Source organism: Macrobrachium rosenbergii, chromosome 10, assembly GCF_040412425.1.
Source record: "Macrobrachium rosenbergii isolate ZJJX-2024 chromosome 10, ASM4041242v1, whole genome shotgun sequence".
In the NCBI taxonomy this organism is placed as follows: Eukaryota; Metazoa; Arthropoda; class Malacostraca; order Decapoda; family Palaemonidae; genus Macrobrachium; species Macrobrachium rosenbergii.
The window spans coordinates 61516469-61537206 of record NC_089750.1 but is presented as its reverse complement, the minus strand read 5'-3'; the positions used below and the strand labels follow the sequence as shown (position 1 = coordinate 61537206).

The following is a 20738-nucleotide window of genomic DNA, read 5'->3' as shown; positions in this document are numbered from 1 at the left end:
TTTTTCCTTTTAAAGGGCTCTTCTTTTATAAGGGAAATTCTGTTCTTTCAATGTGAAATTTGTTCCTTTTTACAAGGGCTTTCATTTGTTCCTTTCAATGTGACTTTTATGTATTTTTCCTTTTTTACAAGGGCTCTTCTTTTATAAGGGGAACTTCTGTTCCTTTCAATTGACTTCTTTTATGCCTTTTATTTTTAATGCTCTTCTTTTATCCTTTTTTTGACTTTTTTTATTTTTCTAGAGCTCTTCTTTTATAAGGGGAAATTCTGTTCTTTCATTGTGAGTTGAATACATTCTTTCTTTCTTTTTTTTTACCTGGGTTCAGGGGAAATTCTGTTTGTGCCTTTTATTTTATGCTCTTCTTTTTTCTTTTTGCCTTTAATGTCTTTTCTTTTCTTTTTTACTAGAGCTCTTCTGTTATAAGGGGAAATTCTGTTCCTTCACTGTGCCTTTTATATATATTTTTTCTTTTATTGAGCTCTTCTTTTATAAATTTGATCCTTTTTCTTTTTAGTATTCTTACCAGGCTCTTCTGTTATAAGGGGACATTCTGTGAATCTTGGTGCCATTCTTCGTCTCCTTTGAACTAAAATTGATAATTTACAAAGTACCATATTTTCCAATGCAATCTTTTCTTGCCATGTTCATATTTTCTAAGTCTTAGTGTTGTTACGAATTTGGTTCAGCAGTTTTTAAAGGATACTGTACCTACTCGACTTCATGTACTGCCATTTTCTTGGCAAAACTTTTAAAAATTAAAACGAAACTAAAATTATAACGTTCTTGATAATGACATGATCGTCGGTTTGGACAACAATTTTGTTAGGAATTACCAAGACCCTCGAAAACTTAGATTTCGCCCTGCCCTCTGCAAGGCCATTACCGTTACAAAACAATTTAGAAGTGAGAACAGTTAATAGATCCACAAGTATTTCGTTTGAGTTGGGAACCACTGATCGGAAGAAATAAAACAGGTGAAAAATGCGCAGAAGTTTCCCTGGCGCAATCGAGTTTTCTGTACAGCGTATTCTGCTGTATGAAGCTCTCAGCCGCAGCCCATGGAACTCTCACCCACTGCCCGTTGTTGTTGGCACCTATAGCGGTGCCAGACGCACGATCATGGCTAACTTTAACCTTAAATAAAATAAAAACTACTTAGGGTAGAGGGCTGCAATTTGGTATGCTTGATGATGGAGGGTGGATGATCAACATACCAATTTGCAGCCTTCTAGCCTCAGTAGCTTTTAAGATCTGAGGGCGGACAGAAAAAGTACGGACGGACAGACAAATGGCCATCTCATTAGTTTTCTTTTAAAGAAAACTAAAAAATTACTGCAGAAATCTTAACAATTCTTCATGCAGGTACTCAAATGAAGATTGCAATGTGACTGCAATAAGTATGCAATAAGTATGCACACATAAACAAGAACAATCAAAGGCAAAATCTTTCACGAGGACATTAAAGTTGTTTCAGCGTTCATAGAAATGATACAGCAATAACTAATGCTGAAACGGTTTTAATCTTTTAAAAACATTCAAACAAATTTACTTCTAACATTCCCCTTTCAACGAATGTTTTCAAAGGCTCTTACAAATCTCTGTAACAAATCTTGAATCATTCATCAAGACAGTAAAGTCCAGCAACACGTGTACTTTTAATCTGTGCCTACTCTTATAGCTAACCAGGCACTTTCCCGTTTATGTATTCTTACACGTGAAAAAATAATGAGACATGATATGCCCGCGATTAGGCTATTCTATTCTAAAAAAAAATGGCTTAACATACTTCACATTGTATGCATATGTATTCTACGGGTTCATATCACCGTGTATGCATATGTATTCTACGGGTTCATATCACCCACAAACTGTTTTATGACAAACGGTCAACGCGCAGCACGCAAGTCACTTTCCCTTGTTTACGAACCATATTGTTCCTCCCCAATAGAGCATTATGCCATTTATCTAACTTTCACAAGTAAAAATTCACCTTCAAACCTCCCTTTCGATTCTTACGTTCTCTATCATTTTCCCTTCCTTTTAAGGAGGGAGTTTATTTCTGGTGATAGAAATTCATTTCTCGTCATAATGTGGTTCGGATTCCACAATAAGGTGTAGGTCCCGTTGCTTGGTAACCACTTGGTTCTTAGCCACGTAAAATAAATCTAATCCTTCGGGCCAGCCCTAGGAGAGTTGTTAATCAGCTCAGTGGTCTAGTTAAACTAAGATATACTTAACTTAAGGAGGGATAATGATTACTAAAATCCATAAACGTGAAAAAATATATAATACAGTATATATAATAAATATATATAGTATATATATATATATATAAATATATATATATATATATATATATATATAAATATATATGTATATATATATATATATAATGTATATATATACAGTATATATATATATATATATATATATATATATATATATATATATATATATATATATATATATATATATATATATATATATATATATATATATATATATATATATATATATATATATATATATATATATATATATATATACACACACACACACACAAACAAACACACACACACACACACACACACACACACACATATATATATATATATATATATATATATATATATATATATATATATATATATATATATATATATATATATATATATATATATATATATATATATATATATATATACGCTCAATTTTCTTTTGAACCTATGTGCAGAGGCACAAAAAATTTATATTTTTCAATATATCTTCCAAAGTTCCGACCTTTTCTTGGGTTCTCTCTCTCTCTCTCTCTCTCTCTCTCTCTCTCTCTCTCTCTCTCTCTCTCTCTCTCTCTCTCTCTCTATGATGCTCACTCTGTACTTTATATGATGAACTGAAAGTTAGAAGTCCCATTCTTGCGGCATTCTAGCTCAGTTCTTGGCGCGTACCCGTTAACAAATATTGAAGGTCGACACAAACGGTAAAACGAAAAAGCTTCAACTAAAAATGTACGATGATTTATGTCTGCTATAATTCTTGTTTGCGAAAGCGCAGTGTTTGCTGTTTTTGTCGTAGCAGATGGAACTTAACGAAAGCCTTCCTTCTGCTTCTTATTACTTTGTGCGAAAGTTTTCTTGAGACGAATATTGAGTTATTTTCGTTTACCATTATTTTCAGTAAAGACGGATTGCGCCGGAAATGCAACTATAATAGGGAGGGTGCTGATGAATAATAACTTGTTTTTGTGACTCAAAATCGATTTGGATTCAAAATGCTTTTAATTTACTTCGGGTGGAGAGGAGGGCGATGGCTGAATAAATGATATTTTCTAAATAATCATGTTTGGTGCAATATGACTGTTTAACGAATTAACATAGTATGCGTCTAGTTGCAGCCAAAACTATTCTTATATAACCTCAAACGGTCTTACTGATCGGGCGTTGTCTAGCTGCATGATAAGGGTGGAAGATTCCCAAATGATATTTAGACATGTTCTTATGAAATATAATAGATATGGAAGAGTATTTCTACCCAGTATCCCTTTGCCTAACAGGAATTAGAGAACTGTTCATTGCCTCACATCTCTAAAATAAGGATCTTCAATCGTACCATTTTTTACGTATATTTGGATATTCACTAGGACTGGCAGATAGACGAATTGACGTAAATTTTTAAAATCTGTTATCTAATAAACAAAATGCGACGAACTGGTAACGTTTTGACAGCCTTTTTAACAAGCAACAAGATCCACATGGACCATCTTCCATATACTCGGAACCGAATCCATAAACCATTCTAGCTAGTTTCAAAACTGAAACTTTCCTAGGTACATTCTGAAGTAGAAACAATTCTTTAAAAGTAAATATAATAAGGTCTACCACTGGCAAAAACTTGAACTGACTAGAGATTCTTCCCGTTTCTTATAGTCAGCAATTTTTTTTTTTTTTTATCTTTAACTCCCGTGGCCGAATGCGAAGCATATTTGGTTCGCTCCATTAAGTTGATAAAAATAGTATTAAGGCTTGGAAAGCTACTCTTCCTCAGTGAATACTAGATAAGAATGAGAGCATGGGTCACATAACCTCATCCTAGTAAAAAATACAAGATGGAAGGTTGTCATCATCTTGTAAGGACACCCCTCAAAAAGAACAAGAAAAAATAAAAAATACAGATAAATGAAAATAAAATAAATAAATAAATAAAAACATTAGTTAGAAAAGGACCAAAACTTGAGACATTTTCCTATTTTTAATTCTAGTGACATAACTTTGATCTGGGCCGAGGCAATTATACCTTCAGCTTAAAGGGACCTTGCGTCTAGAATAGCAGTATTTCTAAGCGGCTCCCTTTCTTAAGACAGGTAACAAAGACCCCAAACATCTCAGAGAAAATCTTTCTTCTTTCTCTCGTGCACTTGTCATGATTCTCACTCATCACAAAATGGATCTCTTATATTTATGAAGCAAAAATATTTATGAAGCAAAAAATGAAGTGGACAAATTATTCGAAGCGTAAAAAGTATTTAGAGATGTTGAGGGAAAAACTGCTTTGACAGTTCCCTTTGTCTTTCGGAATGGGGGCGTAAACAGAAATTTAAGTTAGAGAAATCAGCATTATCGTAGCGCGGAGATGAAGTTTACAGTAAGTTCGTCAGATAATTGCTCTCTCTCTCTCTCTCTCTCTCTCTCTCTCTCTCTCTCTCTCTCACACACACACACACATACACATACACCACACATTAACCTGGATGATAAGAAATCGCTTGGCGTATCAGAACACTTTCTCGTTTATTTTTTTGTCTGTTATGGAAGTTATGATGATTATCTAGGTATTGTTGCAATGCCAGCATAACGGGTTTCATGCTTTCTGGTACAACGTGCGTGTTTTGTGTGTTTTTAATGCATATTTGATGTAGTGTGTGACTCATTCTTCATCACTCGGTATGTATGTATGTATGTAATGCTTTAGTCCCGGTAAGTTGACATTTTTTTTTTATAAAAGAATACATTCTCTTGTGTCTCTCTCCCACTCAAAGTTTGTTTTACCTATTTAGGTGTGTTTTTATAACTTTGCTGCTTGTTATTAAGCCAGTCTTAACAGCCAAAGGGGATCCAGGGGAATAAAGCCACACACTATTTCCGGTACGACACTGCGCCCTAGGTTAGGCTGGGGCAAGTTATGTTGGGAATTATTTCAGTAATAATACATCTTCAGAATCTGCTGGCCACATTTTAGCGGGTACACACGTAATTTGAATAACCACAATGCCCTCTTAAATTCTCGATTTCTTTACACTTTGGAAACGCTCGCCACTACTAAGCCTAGATCCAAATGAAGATATATCAGAATATCTTCGTTTCTTTCTTCTTTTGAATCTAGGTTTGGTAGTGAAAGGCGTTTCCAAAGTGCGAAGAAATCGAGAAGTTACGAGGGCACTGAGGTTATTAAAACTTCATTATTGTTTAGGGAGCGTTTCGGCAGTGCTTTGGTAGCATTACGACTGATTTAGAAATAGCCACTCACTTCATAAAAGTCACTTTACATTTGGACTTTTAGAAAGAGCCACTCACTTCGTAAAGTCACTTTACACTTGTACTTTTAGAAAGAGCCACTCACTTCGTGAAGTCACTTTACACTTGGACTTTTAGAAATAGCCACTCACTTCGTGAAAGTCACTTTACACTTGGACTTTTAGAAAGAGCCCACTCCGTGAAAGTCACTTTACACTTGGACTCTGTCATATCTAATACGAATGTCCATTGTCGCACTTTTTTGTACTGTAGTCAAGAAAGAGAGACGGCTATATTTTTTTACTCAATACTTACTTACCTCAGTTACAGTAATGATTATATGGTTGGCGTTTCCCTGTCAACACAGCCACCTTTCTCTTTTGATCGAAAGAGAAAGCGACAATTGCCAGAGATTTCGAGTCATTATTTCGATACTGTACATCGTCAAGAACACGCTGAATACACACAACACTTAGTCGCCTCTAATTTATACGCCTTTCGTAGTTCCTGGATTTTAAGGCTCATAATTTTAGCCGCCACTTCCATGGAGTCTTCCTTCTTCATAATATTTCAAGGGGTCTTCCCCCCTCCCACCCTCTCCTAATATATCAAGAGGTCTTCCCCCTCTGCCTCCGTCCTAACACTTTTGAATTATAATCTTACTCCTGTGGGTGCAGATATATACAATATATATATATATATATATATATATATATATATATATATATATATATATATATATATATATATATATATATATATATATATATATGTATATATATATATATATATATATATATATATATATATATATATATATATATATATATATGTATATGTATGTATGTATATATATATATATATATATATATATATATATATATATATATATTTATATATATATATATATAATATATATTTATATAAAGTACAGTACAAACACACACACACATAATATATATATATATATATATATATATATATATATATATATATATATATAAAATTAATATATATGTGTGTGTGTTTGTATAGAAACACAACAGAAAAACTGAACTGATAATGAACAACATAAGAATGAAGACAAAGAGGAAAACAACAATAATCACTCATAAAAGGTTAAAATATTCATCACACAGTGTTTCGTTATTGTTAATATTAGTAATACTGTTGATGTTAATGTTAATTTCTAAATATTGGTACTGCAAGCACAATTTTTACTGGAAGCATAAAATGTTTTCCCTTTTGTCTCTTAAATTCTTCTCCCTCTATAAATCACAATGATTTATAGCATCGGGTGGTAAAACCCGCAATTTGTAAACGCTGATTTCTAATAAGTGATAGCTGGCTCCATTTGCGTCTCTAGACAAACCGAAAATAATCGCCAAGTAATCATCTCTCACTGTTGTCCTCCAGCGCAGTAGCCGCCAGGCATCCTACTCCTAAGGTCTGAGGATACACTCAATGAAAACATAACATCCGTGCTTGATCATGGGAGCGTATATGTGTTTGCCAAGCGCTCGTCAACTCATTCACGTCCACTTAAGCTCCATTACTCTTCCCGCTGTTCCCCAGCAAGGCAGCCGCAGGGAATCCTAACTACTTCGGAAGTTAGCAGCAGTACCGGAATGAGAGTATACTCGTGTGCGTTTTTTTTTCCCGCCGTGTGTACCTTTTGTATCTTTCCGTTTCCTGCAGGGAAGAGGGAAATACCACAACCGTGTGTGGGCTGGCGGATCCTTAAAAACTGCCGGTAATAGAAGATCTGGGTCAAAGGAAGGCTCCGGGTGGTGTCAGAGGACGCCAGGGGTTGATTGATTTCCGTCAGGGCTTACGTCACACAATCGTCACGACCTGCTGATCTGCGAATGTCTGTGGTTTTCAAATAAGTGACGAGATTAGGCACTTTAATAAATGGCTATCCCCGAGCAAGAGGATGGAATGATTGCTTACAGTATGATAATCTTTGAACGAAGAGACCGATCGGCCTCCTTAAAAAGCAGTAATTTGTAAAAAATGGTAATTCTTAAATATTGTACCGATGCAGCACTACAGATATCCAAAAAAGAGTTTTTTTAACTGACGAGGTTGATGAAGTACTCTTTATTTAAAAAATGCTCATTTTGAATTGGTTGTGAGATGGCAATCTTTGTATGATACAGAAATGAAAAAAAACATAAAAAAATACAATTGTCGATTGATGATAATTATTATTTTCAAAGAATACTGAAGGTGCAATAGATACACAGAAAATGAGGAATAAAAATTAAAGAAAGAAACAAATGAAAGCAAAAGAAATGAGAGGAAAAACACACTAGATCCTTTAAGCTACATCGTCCTATTACGCACCCGGCAACATAATTCCTAACTGGTCCCACAAGGTACTTATTACTTGACAATAAAGTCCGTTTTGGTTACGCGTACCAGCATTAAAGCTTTACTTGTGGCTTCAGTCATTTCGAGAATCGTTGCGGTTAAAGAAAGAAAAATAAATCAATAAACAGAAAAACAACATCGTGGCGTGATGAGAGCAAATAACATATTGACCGAGTCAATTGTTTTTAATGGTAAAGATTTCTTGGAAATTATGACACAAATATGCTTTCTTCAAAGGGAAATACTTCTAGGGAAATAGACCCGTAACGAGGCCTTTAGAAACACTTTACGGTAAATGTCCCCAATACGAAGCCTTTACAGGGAAATATTTTACGAAAATTATGAGACAAACACGGTATCTTTAAAGGGAAATACTTCTCTGTAAACCCACCCAGTACGATGACTTTAGAGAGGAATTTTCTTCGATGTCAACACACCCAATACGATGCCTTTAGAAAGGAATCTTCTTCGATACATAGACCCAAAAAGATGCCTTGAGAGAGAAATATTCTTCAGTATATACTGTAGACCCGATATGATGCCTTGAGAAAGAAATATTTCTCGATAAACTGATCAATACGATGCCTTTAGAGAGGAATATTCTTCGATACACACAGAACCAGTACGATGCATTTAGAAAGAATTATGCCTCGATTTATAGACCAATACGATGCCTTCAGAGAGGAATCTTCTTCGATACGTAGACCATTACAATGCCTTTAGAAAGAAATATTTCTTGATAAACACACTCATTAGAGAGAAATATTTCTCGAAAAATAGACCCATTACGACGCCTGTAGAGAGAAATATTTTTCGATTAAAAGACCCATTATGATGCCGTTAGAGAGAAATATTTCTCGATAAATAGACCCATCACAATGCCTTTAGACAGTAATATTTCTCGATAAACAGATCCGTTATAATGCCTTTAGACAGAAATATTTCTCGATAAATAGACCTCATACAATGCCTTTAGACAGAAATATTTCTCGATCAAAAGACCCATTATAATGCCTTTCAACAGAAATATTTCTCGATAAATAGACTCATTATAATACCTTTACACAGAGATATTTCTCGATAAATAGGCCCATTATGATGCCTTTCGAGAGAAATGTTTCCCGATAAATAGACCCATTGTGATGCCTTTACAGAAATATTTCTCGATAAATAGACCATAATAATGCCTTTAGAGAGAAATATTTCTCGATAAATAGGCCAATTATAATGCCTTTAAAGAAATGTTTCACAATAAATAGACCCATTACAATGCCTTTATAGAGAAATATTTCTCGATAAATAGACCCATTGTGATGGCTTTAGAGAGAAATATTTCTCGATAAATAGACCCATTGTGATGCCTTTAGAGAGAAATATTTCTCGATAATTAGACCCATTACAATGCCTTTAGAGAGAAAGATTCCTCGATAAATAGACCCAATATAATGCCTTTAGAGAGAGAAAGATTTCTCGATAAATAGACCCATTATGATACCTTTAGAGAGAAATATTTCCCAATAAATGGACCCAATAAGATGCCTTTATAGAGAAATATTTCTCGACGATAAATAGACAAATACGATGCCCTTAAAAAGTACTTCCCTATAAACAGACCGAATACATCTGGAGAGAAATATTTCTCAATAGATAGACCCAATAAAACGCCTTTAGGGAATCAAACCCAATACGATATCTTTGGTGATGTGTATTTCTCGGTAAATAGACCCAATATATCTTCGGTGATATATGTTTCTCGGTAAACAGATCCAATCCTATGTCTTTGTTGATATATATTTCTCGGTAAATAGACCCAATACGATGCCTTTGGTAATATATATCTCTTGGTGAACAGACCAAATACCATGTCTTTGTTGATACATATGTCTCAGTAAATAGACCCAATACGATGCCTCCGGTAATATATATTTCTCGGTGAATAGACCCAATACGATGCCTTTGGAAATATATATTTCTCGGTAAACAGACCAAATACGCTGCCTTTGGTAATATATATTTCTCGGTGAATAGACCTAATACGATGCCTTTGGTAATATACATTTCTCGGTAAGTAGACCCAATACAATGCCTTTGTTGATATACATTTCTCGGTAAATAGACCTAATACGATGTCTTTGTTGATATATATTTCTCGGTAAATAGAACCAATGCGAAGCCTTTAGAGAGAAACTTCTCGATAAACAGACCTAATACGATGCCCTCAGAGAGACATTTCTGATGAACAGACCCACGAGATGCATTTAGAGAGAAATATATTCAATAGGGAAATATTGCTCCATTAATAGACCCAATATGATGATTTTTTAGAGAAATGCTTCTCGGTAAATAGACCCATTATGATGCCTTTAGAGAGAAACACTTAACGAACTGGATTGAACTGAATTGAATTGAATGTAGAATTTAGTCCAAAGATCAAACACTGGGACCTATGAGGTCATTCAGCGCTGAAACGGAAATTGACAGTAAAAGGTTTGAAAGGTGTAACAGGATGAAAACCTAGCATTTGCACTATGATTCAACTGTTAGGAGAGGATGGAAAGTAAGATGGAAGAAAGAGAATATGAAAGGAAGTACAGTAAAAGGAACGAAAGGGGTTGCAGCTAGGTGCCGAAGGCACGCTCCAAAGAACCTTAAGTAATGCCTACAGTGCACCGTATGAGGTGCAATGATGGCACCGGGCGAAACGCTTATGTACGGGCAAATATTTCTCGATAAATATGATGCTTTTGGAGATATATTTCTCGATATATAGACCCAATGCAATGCCTTTATAGAGAGAAATAATCCCCGATAAGTAGAATCCCTGCGATGCCTGCAGTGAGAAATATTGTTCGATAAATTGACCTAGTACCATATTTTTTATTGCTTATCTTTCTCGATTATGGATCCAACACACTATTTGATGTTTTTCTAAACAGACACAAACACAGTCGTGACTGGAAATATTTCTCAAGAAAAAGAAGGCCCTCAAGAGGGCGAATAGATCTGTCAACAGCGAAAACTAAGTAAATAGTTAAATAAATAAATAGAATGAAAACCTGGAAACGAATCTAATTCCGGATCAATTTCATCTACTCAACTCTTATTGGTCACATAGATCAGCTATCGATAAGATTTCATTGAAATTCGCCAACAAATTCATAAAACGCGACCAGGAATAACAAGCAAATACAGGTAAGGTCTTAACCTCCCTCCAGTTTTTGTAATAGAAGATGGAAAATTTGAGGATGGGTCTGTTTCTGATCGCTCACTTTTAGCGAGGATGGATATTCTCCTTCTCTCCTTTACGTGTGCATGTGTGTTCGACGCCAGTTTTGGTAGCCACAAATCAATCAATCAATCTCCTTAAGTGTATGCATATATATATGTATGTGTATATACATAGTGTATATTATATGAATGTATATATACAGGGTGTTTCGAAATTAGAGCCCGCTCCCCCATCTACAGCATAAACTAAAATTGATATGAACAAAAACAAAAGTAATTCAGAACAGGTATTTATTTAAGTTTCTCTCTGAGTATTTAATATTTTGTGTGGCCTCCATCTGCCTGTACCACAGCCTGCATTCTTGATGGGTATGATTTCAGCAAATCGCAAAAAAGCCGAGACTCAAACTTCATTTTCCTGAGCACTTCGGTCACCTCTCTTCGCAGGTCGTCGAGGCTTGGTATACCATCATAGTTCACTGTGCGCGCTTCAACACGACCCTTTAAGATACTACCAATGTTTTCATACAAGGTCTTTAGACCTTGGTTTTCATACACATTAAGGTCAGGGGAGCTACCTGGAAATTCACTTGATGAGAAGAAATAGATACCACTGTTTCGAAGCAGCTCCTGTGTCTGAAGAGCCTTGAAATATGGTGCCTTATCATGCAAAAATGTGACTTGTTCAACAGATAACACATTTTCAGGATCTTTGAGGAAAGGAAATACTCCACCATTGTAAGCACAGTTTCTCTTAAGTATTCGCCATTCCATGACTGTCCTTTTTCTTTGATGAGCCACATTAACCGTTTGGCTGTGAAACAGAAAAATTCCCAAACATTCAGGAAATTTCACAACTTGGCGATAGCGCATGTCATCACTGATATCATCCAACTTTGCGGCCCAAATGATGTAATTTTTATGATTTGGCTTCCTGACTGTGTAAATGAAGAATTCATGTTGATGCGGCAATGTGGAGAAAGTCAGCTTCATCCCAATCTTTAAGAAATGAACCACAAAACCATGTTGCCGAGTGATGTTGGGCTTGCTGATAACATGAAATAGCTTTATAACAGATTTTTTCAACTCACGATATACAGCACTATAACTTCTCTTCTTTCCCCTTTTTGTTTCTAGTTCAAATGCCAATTTATGTAAAGACTTTCTTGGTCTACCCACTGCCTCAGCTATGATGTCTTTTGACTCCTGAGAAAGGACTTCAGGCCTTCCAAGATTCTCACTATTTTCGCGATGACAGTCATATGGAATTTTGTTCCATTTTCTTTTAACAAAGGATTCATCTCTTTTAATGTATTTAGCTATCCAGGAACGTGAAATGAAGGATACGCCAGCATCCCTGGCCTCTCTGAAGGTTATAGCCCAGATTCGGTCAATCCATCCGATTTCCTCCGAGTCGTTAGCCATGGCTGTATCTAACTCCGTCACTCAGTCTGAAAATACAAGAAATGTAAAATGAAAAATAGCTTAATAGAAACTTAAAATAATGTACTTGGAGATAGGCTATAGCAGAAAACTTCATAAATTTCCATTTGTTCTGTGGAGGGGGGGCCCTCTAATTTCGAAACACCCGGTATATAATATACATACATACAATACATACATACATTTATATATATATATATATATATATATATATATATATATATATATATATATATATATATATATATATATATATATATATATATATATATATATATATATATATATATATTATATATGTATGTATGTATATGTATATACACGTATGTATGTATGCATGTGTGTGTGTAACTACATATATATAATAAAAGAAACAATTGTGCAGTTACCTTGCTGCAAACCATACTTTTCGTTTATTACAGTTTATGAAATATGATACCATGCACTTGGGTATTAAATTATTTTAATACCCGGTAGTTCGTGACTTAACAAAAGCTTAAAAGCATATATTTTGTCAAGTCATTTATGCTAGGAAATTCGTGTGGGCATTCTCAGTCATTAAAGTTTACGCGAGCATTAATCAAGAAGAAGAAAAAAGACAATAATGACACAATGAATTGCTAGGAAAAACCGTAGTTTAATTTGCAACTGGTATTAACCTTTTTGGATATGTAGCCATGTTGATTATTACCAAGCAGACTTTGCTTCTAAATTACACTAGAAATCTTATTAGCAAATCATTAGATCCCAAGGAAGCTACTCATACATCGAAAACCCCTTCCAAAGGGAGAGAGAGAGAGAGAGAGAGAGAGAGAGAGAGAGAGAGAGAGAGAGAGAGAGAAATGGGGGCGGGGCAGGATGACTGGGTGATACTGTCTTCTTGAGAGAGAGAGAGAGAGAGAGAGAGAAATTATTATTTTTGGTAGGGTAAACAGGTCTTACGAGAATGAGCCACTGGTAACTGCAGAGAGAGAGAGAGAGAGAGGGCAGGATGACTGGTGAGACTATCTCCTTGAGAGAGAGAGAGAGAGAGAGAGAGAGAGAGAGAGAGAGAGAGAGAGAGAGAGAGAGAGAGAGAGAGATGACTGAGGGCAGGATGACTGTGATACTGTCTTCTTGAGAGAGAGAGAGAGAGAGAGAGAGAGAGAGAGAGAGAGAGAGAGAGAGAGAGAGAGAGAGAGAGAGAGAGAGAGAGAGAGAGAGAGAAATTATTATTTTTGGTAGGGTAAACAGCCCTTACGAGGACGAGCCACTGGTAACTGCAGAGAGAGAGAGAGAGAGAGAGCAGGATGACTGGTGAGACTGTCTTCTTGAGAGGAAGGAGAGAGAGAGAGAGAGAGAGAGAGAGAGAGAAATTATTATTTTTGGTAGGGTAAACAGCCCTTACGAGGACGAGCCACTGGTAACTGCAGAGAGAGAGAGAGAGAGAGCAGGATGACTGGTGAGACTGTCTTCTTGAGAGGAGAGAGAGAGAGAGAGAGAGAGAGAGAGAGAGAGAGAGAGAGAGAGAAATGGGGGCGGGGCAGGATGACTGGGTGATACTGTCTTCTTGAGAGAGAGAGAGAGAGAGAGAGAGAGAGAGAGAGAGAGAGAGAGAGAGAGAGAGAGAGAGAGAGAGAGAAAGAGAGGGGAGAGGGCAGGATGACTGGGGGGGGTGAGGATGACTGTCTTCTGTCTTGAGAGAGAGAGAGAGAGAGAGAGAGAGAGAGAGAGAGAGAGAGAGAGAGAGAGAGAGAGGACGAGCCAGTAACTGCAGAGAGAGAGAGAGAGAGAGGGCAGGATGACTGGTGAGACTATCTCCTTGAGAGGAGAGAGAGAGAGAGAGAGAGAGAGAGAGAGAGAGAGAGAGAGAGAGAGAGAGAGAGAGAAAGGGGGCAGGATGACTGGGTGATACTGTCTTCTTGAGAGAGAGAGAGAGAGAGAGAGAGAGAGAGAGAGAGAGAGAGAGAGAAATTATTATTTTTGGTAGGGTAAACAGCCCTTATGAGGACGAGCCACTGGTAACTGCAGAGAGAGAGAGAGAGAGAGATGCAGGATGACTGGTGAGACTGTCTTCTTGAGAGGAAGGAGAGAGAGAGAGAGAGAGAGAGAGAGAGAAATTATTATTTTTGGTAGGGTAAACAGCCCTTATGAGGACGAGCCACTGGTAACTGCAGAGAGAGAGAGAGAGAGAGAGCAGGATGACTGGTGAGACTGTCTTTTGAGAGGAGAGAGAGAGAGAGAGAGAGAGAGAGAGAGAGAGAGAGAGAGAGAAATAGGGCAGGATGACTGGGTGCTGTCTTCTGGAGAATGCAGAGAGAGAGAGAGAGAGAGAGAGAGAGAGAGAGAGAGAGAGAGAGAGTGAGAGAGAGAGAGAGAGAGAGAGAGAGAGAGAGAAATGGGGGCGGGGCAGGATGACTGGGTGATACTGTCTTCTTGAGAGAGAGAGAGAGAGAGAGAGAGAGAGAGAGAGAGAGAGAGAGAGAGAGAGAGAGAAATTATTATTTTTGGTAGGGTAAACAGCCCTTACGAGGACGAGCCACTGGTAACTGCAGAGAGAGAGAGAGAGAGAGGGCAGGATGACTAGTGAGACTGTCTTGTTGAGAGAGAGAGAGAGAGAGAGAGAGAGAGAGAGAGAGAGAGAGAGAGAGAGAGAGAAATTATTATTTTTGGTAGGGTAAACAGGTCTTACGAGAATGAGCCACTGGTAACTGCAGAGAGAGAGAGAGAGAGAGAGAGAGAGAGAGAGAGAGAGAGAGAGAGAGAGAGAGAGAGAGAGAGAAATTATTATTTTTGGTGGGGTAAACAGCCCCTACGAGCACGAGTCACTGGGAACTGTAACTGCAGAGAGAGAGAGAGAGAGAGAGAGAGAGAGAGAGAGAGAGAGAGAGAGAGAGAGAGAGAGAGAGTGGGGTAAACAGGGCTTACGAGTACTAGCCACTGGGAACTGCAGAGAGAGAGAGAGAGAGAGAGAGAGAGAGAGAGAGAGAGAGAGAGAGAGAGAGAGAGAGAGAGAGAGAACTTGTAAGCGGACGCTGCGGACAGAAAGAGAAAATTCGAAATCAATTAGAAGGAAAAATTTTGTTTAACGACGCCGGTCACAGCCTCAGGAATGAAGGAAGGTAAAAGCTTCAGAAGAAGATCGTTAACAACCCAGATGGTATGTAGTATATCCTGTCACTTCCTGAAGGGCCATTTTAAGTGCTTGCATGGTGGGCCAACTACACCAAAAACAAGTCTTTTCTCCCTCTCTCTCTCTCTCTCTCTCTCTCTCTCTCTCTCTCTCTCTCTCTCTCATCAGGGACATGACTATACCTAACCGTAGGAAAATATAACTGATAAACACACAGGAGGTGCGTATCGCAACAAACTATGAGTAATAGAAAGAACACGGCTGATGGCCCAAAGTTATCTAATAACTTTTAAAAAATGTATAGCAAAATATCTTGTTCATTTAAATTCACAGAAAAATTTGCTTCAGCAGCAGAATGTTAATCAAATGGCTCAAGAAAATCTAACCAAATTTTTATCTTCAGTTATGTAAGATTTGGATCAATCCAGTATTCTATTTTTTTTTTTTTTTTTTTTTTTTGTAAAGAGACCAAGACAGGAATTGCTTTTCAAAACGAGTCTGGCCCTAAATGAAAAATGTAACAATCTTGCCTCTTCAAAATAGACCGGTTATGAGATCCAAAACCTCAGAGGATAGCTGAGAATGACACATCCAGATGTGACTGATACGGAAGGCTGACCGCACATGGACTGACCACTGAGTGCGTGCCTTCCACTCGGTATCTATGGGATTGGGAAGCATTTGTTCTAAGCCCTCCGAGAAAGCTCACGTTCGTCCTCGTTCGGTACCACTTTAACGAATGTGTGTTTGACTTCAACAGTATATCAATATTCACTTAATGGAGCTCTTAGAAGCAAGTGCCCGAGCTGGAATCTCCTGAGCTTAATTTAAAAGCACAGCAACAAGCAATCTTACAGAATAAATGGTTGTTGCTAAGTGCAGCGTTTGACGTCAGTGTCTAAAAATGCCTGAAGACTTAATCGCGAGAAACATTCTTAAAAGGTTGGTGGTAAGATTTGATATCGCCATTAAAGATATCGGTAAATATCTTCTTTTTGTACTTCCTACTAACTTCTGTAACTTCTTCCAAATGAAGACCATATTCTTCGGAAGCTTGAATTTCAAGTCAGCTGCCCCTGTGGACTTGCTCCGTATGATTAAAGAGGTTTATCTTCTGAATAATAATAATAATAATAATAATAATAATAATAATAATAATAATAATAATAATAATAATAATAATAATAATAATAATGCAATCTAATCAACAGATTTCACATGTATTAGTAACAAACCGTATGCCTTAGTAAATCCAAGCCTTCATGAAGGCTTAGTAAGATATTAAATTTCGGGTTCTCCCAATCACCGGAGTAAAAATTTTCGGTTTCATAAAGAAAATGCGGATCCTTTGAGAAAGTCCATCACAAGAAATCGCCTTAAACGCAATGCAGACCGATAATTGGTCACTCAAACTGTGTACGAAAATTTAACAGCCCATAAAAATTTGGCTAAATATATAACTCTCATTTTACAAGGGAAAATAACTTTCTTTGGCTCTTGATATGCGGATGTCACCAGGTTCATTAGCATGATGAATGGTCAATTACACGATAATTAAATTTTGATGATAAAGGGGAAAAGATCCGCTTGATAAGCGGATGTCACCAGATATTTTTTATTAAGATTCATTAGCACGTTGATGAGTAACCAATTAGACGGTAATCAAATTTTGATGATAAAGGGAAAATATTATTTAAAAATAATGAATAATCTGCTTGGGTCAGATTAGATTTCGAGTGTTCATAAAATTAACGGAGAGATGTCAGCCACAGAACTGTTTTCCAGCAAATCTATTTTATTTATCTTGCCGCCTATTATTGCATCACGTAGGTAATATTTCGTCTAAGATGATTTAAAATCGAAGTCACGTACTTCATTTTAAAGTAATGTCCTACTAACTTTCGCAGCATCAAAACTGACATCAATACTGGCTGAAAGATGTCACAAAGCATCCTGTATGAGACTCCCTTTATCCGATACGTGTCTATTGGATGGCAATTTCGATGATGTCAGTCTCCAGAAATACAAATAAAATAAATTGGTAAATGAATAAAAAATTAATATAATTCAAATTAATAAAATAAACAAAGACAAATGAAATAAATTAACAAGCAAAAAATAAAAGAGATAGACTAATGAAAAATTAACTAAGTAAATACGAATAAATAAGTAAAACAACAAATAGAAATGAAAAATAAACATATTACATGAAAAACTGATAAATCAATACAAGTAAACAAATACATAAATAAATAAATAAACTGACAATCAGTTACTGAATTAAGATATATCTGAATAACCGGAAATGAGGGAAAGAGTAGTGACTGCTTTCTTCAAGCTGGTTTGATTACTCGAGAGGAAAAAATGAGAGTTGCGGCAAAGAAGGTTGAGAGGTTGGGAAGAAGTCACGAACACTTAGAAAACTATGCCAAGGTCTCAGAACTAGACCATAATTTCGAATTCCAGAGCTCCACTAAGTGACAAAGACTGACACACAGAGAGAGAGAGAGAGAGAGAGAGAGAGAGAGAGAGAGAGAGAGAGAGAGAGAGAGAATATGAACTAGACAGGAGTTCGTCATGTTGCTCAAGTGTCCAAGAATTTTTTTTTTAAATAGGTAACGTTCTTTAGATCCTACTCATTTGTTTGTGAAGATTTTTTTAAATTATAATTTTTTTAAAACATTTGCAAATAATTAATGATTTTCTGTGATGTTCGTAATGGTTGCCACAATTACAAGATTGCTATAAAAATGAATATCGTCCTGCAAATTGCTCATCTGAGAGCATCGTAATTCTATTTACATGAAGATAGTAATTCACAATGTACATTTAATAACATGCAGGTAATTCATAAATGTACATCATGTAGGCAGCTCAAAAATGTATATTTGACAACATGAAAGTAACACATAGCCTATAATTGACACCAACGGCTAGACTCCAACTGAAAGGTAAGAATTGGAGTAATAATTCCAAAGATAAATAGAATTAAAGTAAAGGAGAGAAAGCACTAGACTTAAGAGAAGTGAAAATATCTGCCATACACCCCTTCCCTTCCCTTGTCTTCGCTTCGCTTTCGCCGCCCCTTTTCCCAGAGTGTTAGTCACACACCTTCAGACGTACTTAGAAGCAATTTGGCTCCTCGTGAGCACATTAGCCTACTCCTTCCGTCCTCCAGGCTCCAACGGCAAACCAGAATCGCCTTTGAGGCAAGCGAACAAAGGGCCGAGTTCTGGAACAAGAGTGAAGCGCGGAGAAAGGCCCTTGTTTATCGGACGAGAGAGTCACGCTTGGAACCTTTCTCATCTCTTCGTCTTACGACCCCCTTCCTCCCTCCAGCCACCCCATGGCCCAGGCGCCCCTCCTCCTCCTCCCCGCCCACCAACCCCCGACCTCCAACATCCCTGGTGGTCTCGGAGGTGAAAACAGCAGTGGATGAAGAGCAGATACAGGTGTTTATCTGCAATTTCTTCTTTGTCATCCCCTCCGATGACAAATTGGTGAACTTATCTCACAAGTGGGTCAAACAAGGTGTAAATGATGCTCGGAGGAAATCTAGGTCTCAGATATCCACTAGCTACGCTCTCTCTCTCTCTCTCTCTCTCTCTCTCTCTCTCTCTCTCTCTCTCTCTCTCTCTCTCTCTCTCTCAGAGACACAGACGTTTGCCGACCTGTCCAACTGTCTTACTTGTGATGAATCAAACAGTTTACTCTTTTCAAATAAGGGTTCTCAATTCTTCGGCACACATTTTCAGATCCAACAGCGTTTAGATGACCTGGATTTATATTCTATTTCAGTTTGCAAACAAAAGAATGTCAGTTATTTGCAGCCAAGTTCTTTTATAAGGCAAAGTTTACGGAGTCAACAACATTTTGTACCACAGGGTTCATTGAAGAGTCAGTGATTAGCTTAACCTACCAAATCAAGGAGGAGTCTTAGTTTAAATTATTTCATTTTATATATTAATCACTTTACTCTCTCTTATTTCTAGTTGTTCTTCATTCCTGCTCCTTTGCTGTGGTCAAGAATGTTTTTCGTGACTGAGGAAGGCAATTTTTTACTTTCAGTTTAATCTAAGAGAGGTCTAGCTCACCTGGAATCAATAAAGTTTTGATTTTCATTTTTGAACCGAGACAAGATTCTTCTTGTTTTCTGGAAGTGATAAATGGAGCGTAGCAACAGCGACATCCCCACAATTAGACTTTTCGAAATCACACGCTGCCGGACCTGCATACTCTCTCCGAGCTGAACTTTCACGTTTAACCAATTGTTCGACTTGTCTGTTTTCTTGCTTTTAGCTCTACCGCCATAATGAAGTCATGAACAATGGTCAAGTGGAATGATTACTATTACATGATAATAATTACCTTCTCCAATGAGGCTTGTCTTTTAAACTGTTTGTGAGTCTGTGTGCATCTTTTTGACCGATTGTCTGTTAAAAGGATTACATTAAAAATCAATGAACGAATTTAGATGTAATTTGGTGAAAATATTCAAGTTTCTCTCGCAAGAGATCTTGGTCTTTTTAAATCGAAGAGACCGAGACAGATATGCAAGAATGTAAACATAAACAAAACTTTTATGAATGCCCGGTAAATAACTCGGAAAATACAGAGGAAAGCAGAGACTTCCAAAACCGGGAAGTGATTTGAATGACTGATCAAACCGCTTAACCTTCGAGTTCATAAATTCTGTATGACATCTGTGAGAACGTGAAGCACTTGAGAAGATGGGGGCTGCATGCAATCAAGCATCTCTTGAGAGAATTACCCCAAGTACAATATACCTACAAAACTGCCAGTTAATCGGGCCGGTACTTGGATAGGTTACCACGAAATAACGCCAAATTACGTTTGCACGTTAGTTTCTGTCATAACAACCGGAAGCTAGGCACAGGGATAGCAATCTTACCCACTGAAAAATAACAGTAGAGAACAATATGAGCAAAAATAGCTCACACGCTAGAAGACGGCCAAGTAGTATGTTTGCATAATTTACCTCTGAAAAAATACTCTGGTTTACTAACTGAAATTTACTTTGTTTTTCAGTACATTGCGAGGACGTTACC

At 37.0% G+C, this 20738-nt stretch overlaps 1 protein-coding gene across 1 annotated transcript in view; it reads right to left on the bottom strand.

The window, feature by feature from the left end:
• The window catches only part of LOC136842350 (uncharacterized), a 32759-nt gene extending 32190 nt beyond the window's left edge, over nucleotides 1–569 (bottom strand). The window contains exon 1 of the mRNA XM_067109606.1: nucleotides 524–569. Coding sequence (XP_066965707.1) covers nucleotides 524–569 — 46 coding nt within the window. The remainder of the gene's footprint in view (nucleotides 1–523) is intronic.
• Nucleotides 570–20738: the final 20169 nt, after the last annotated feature.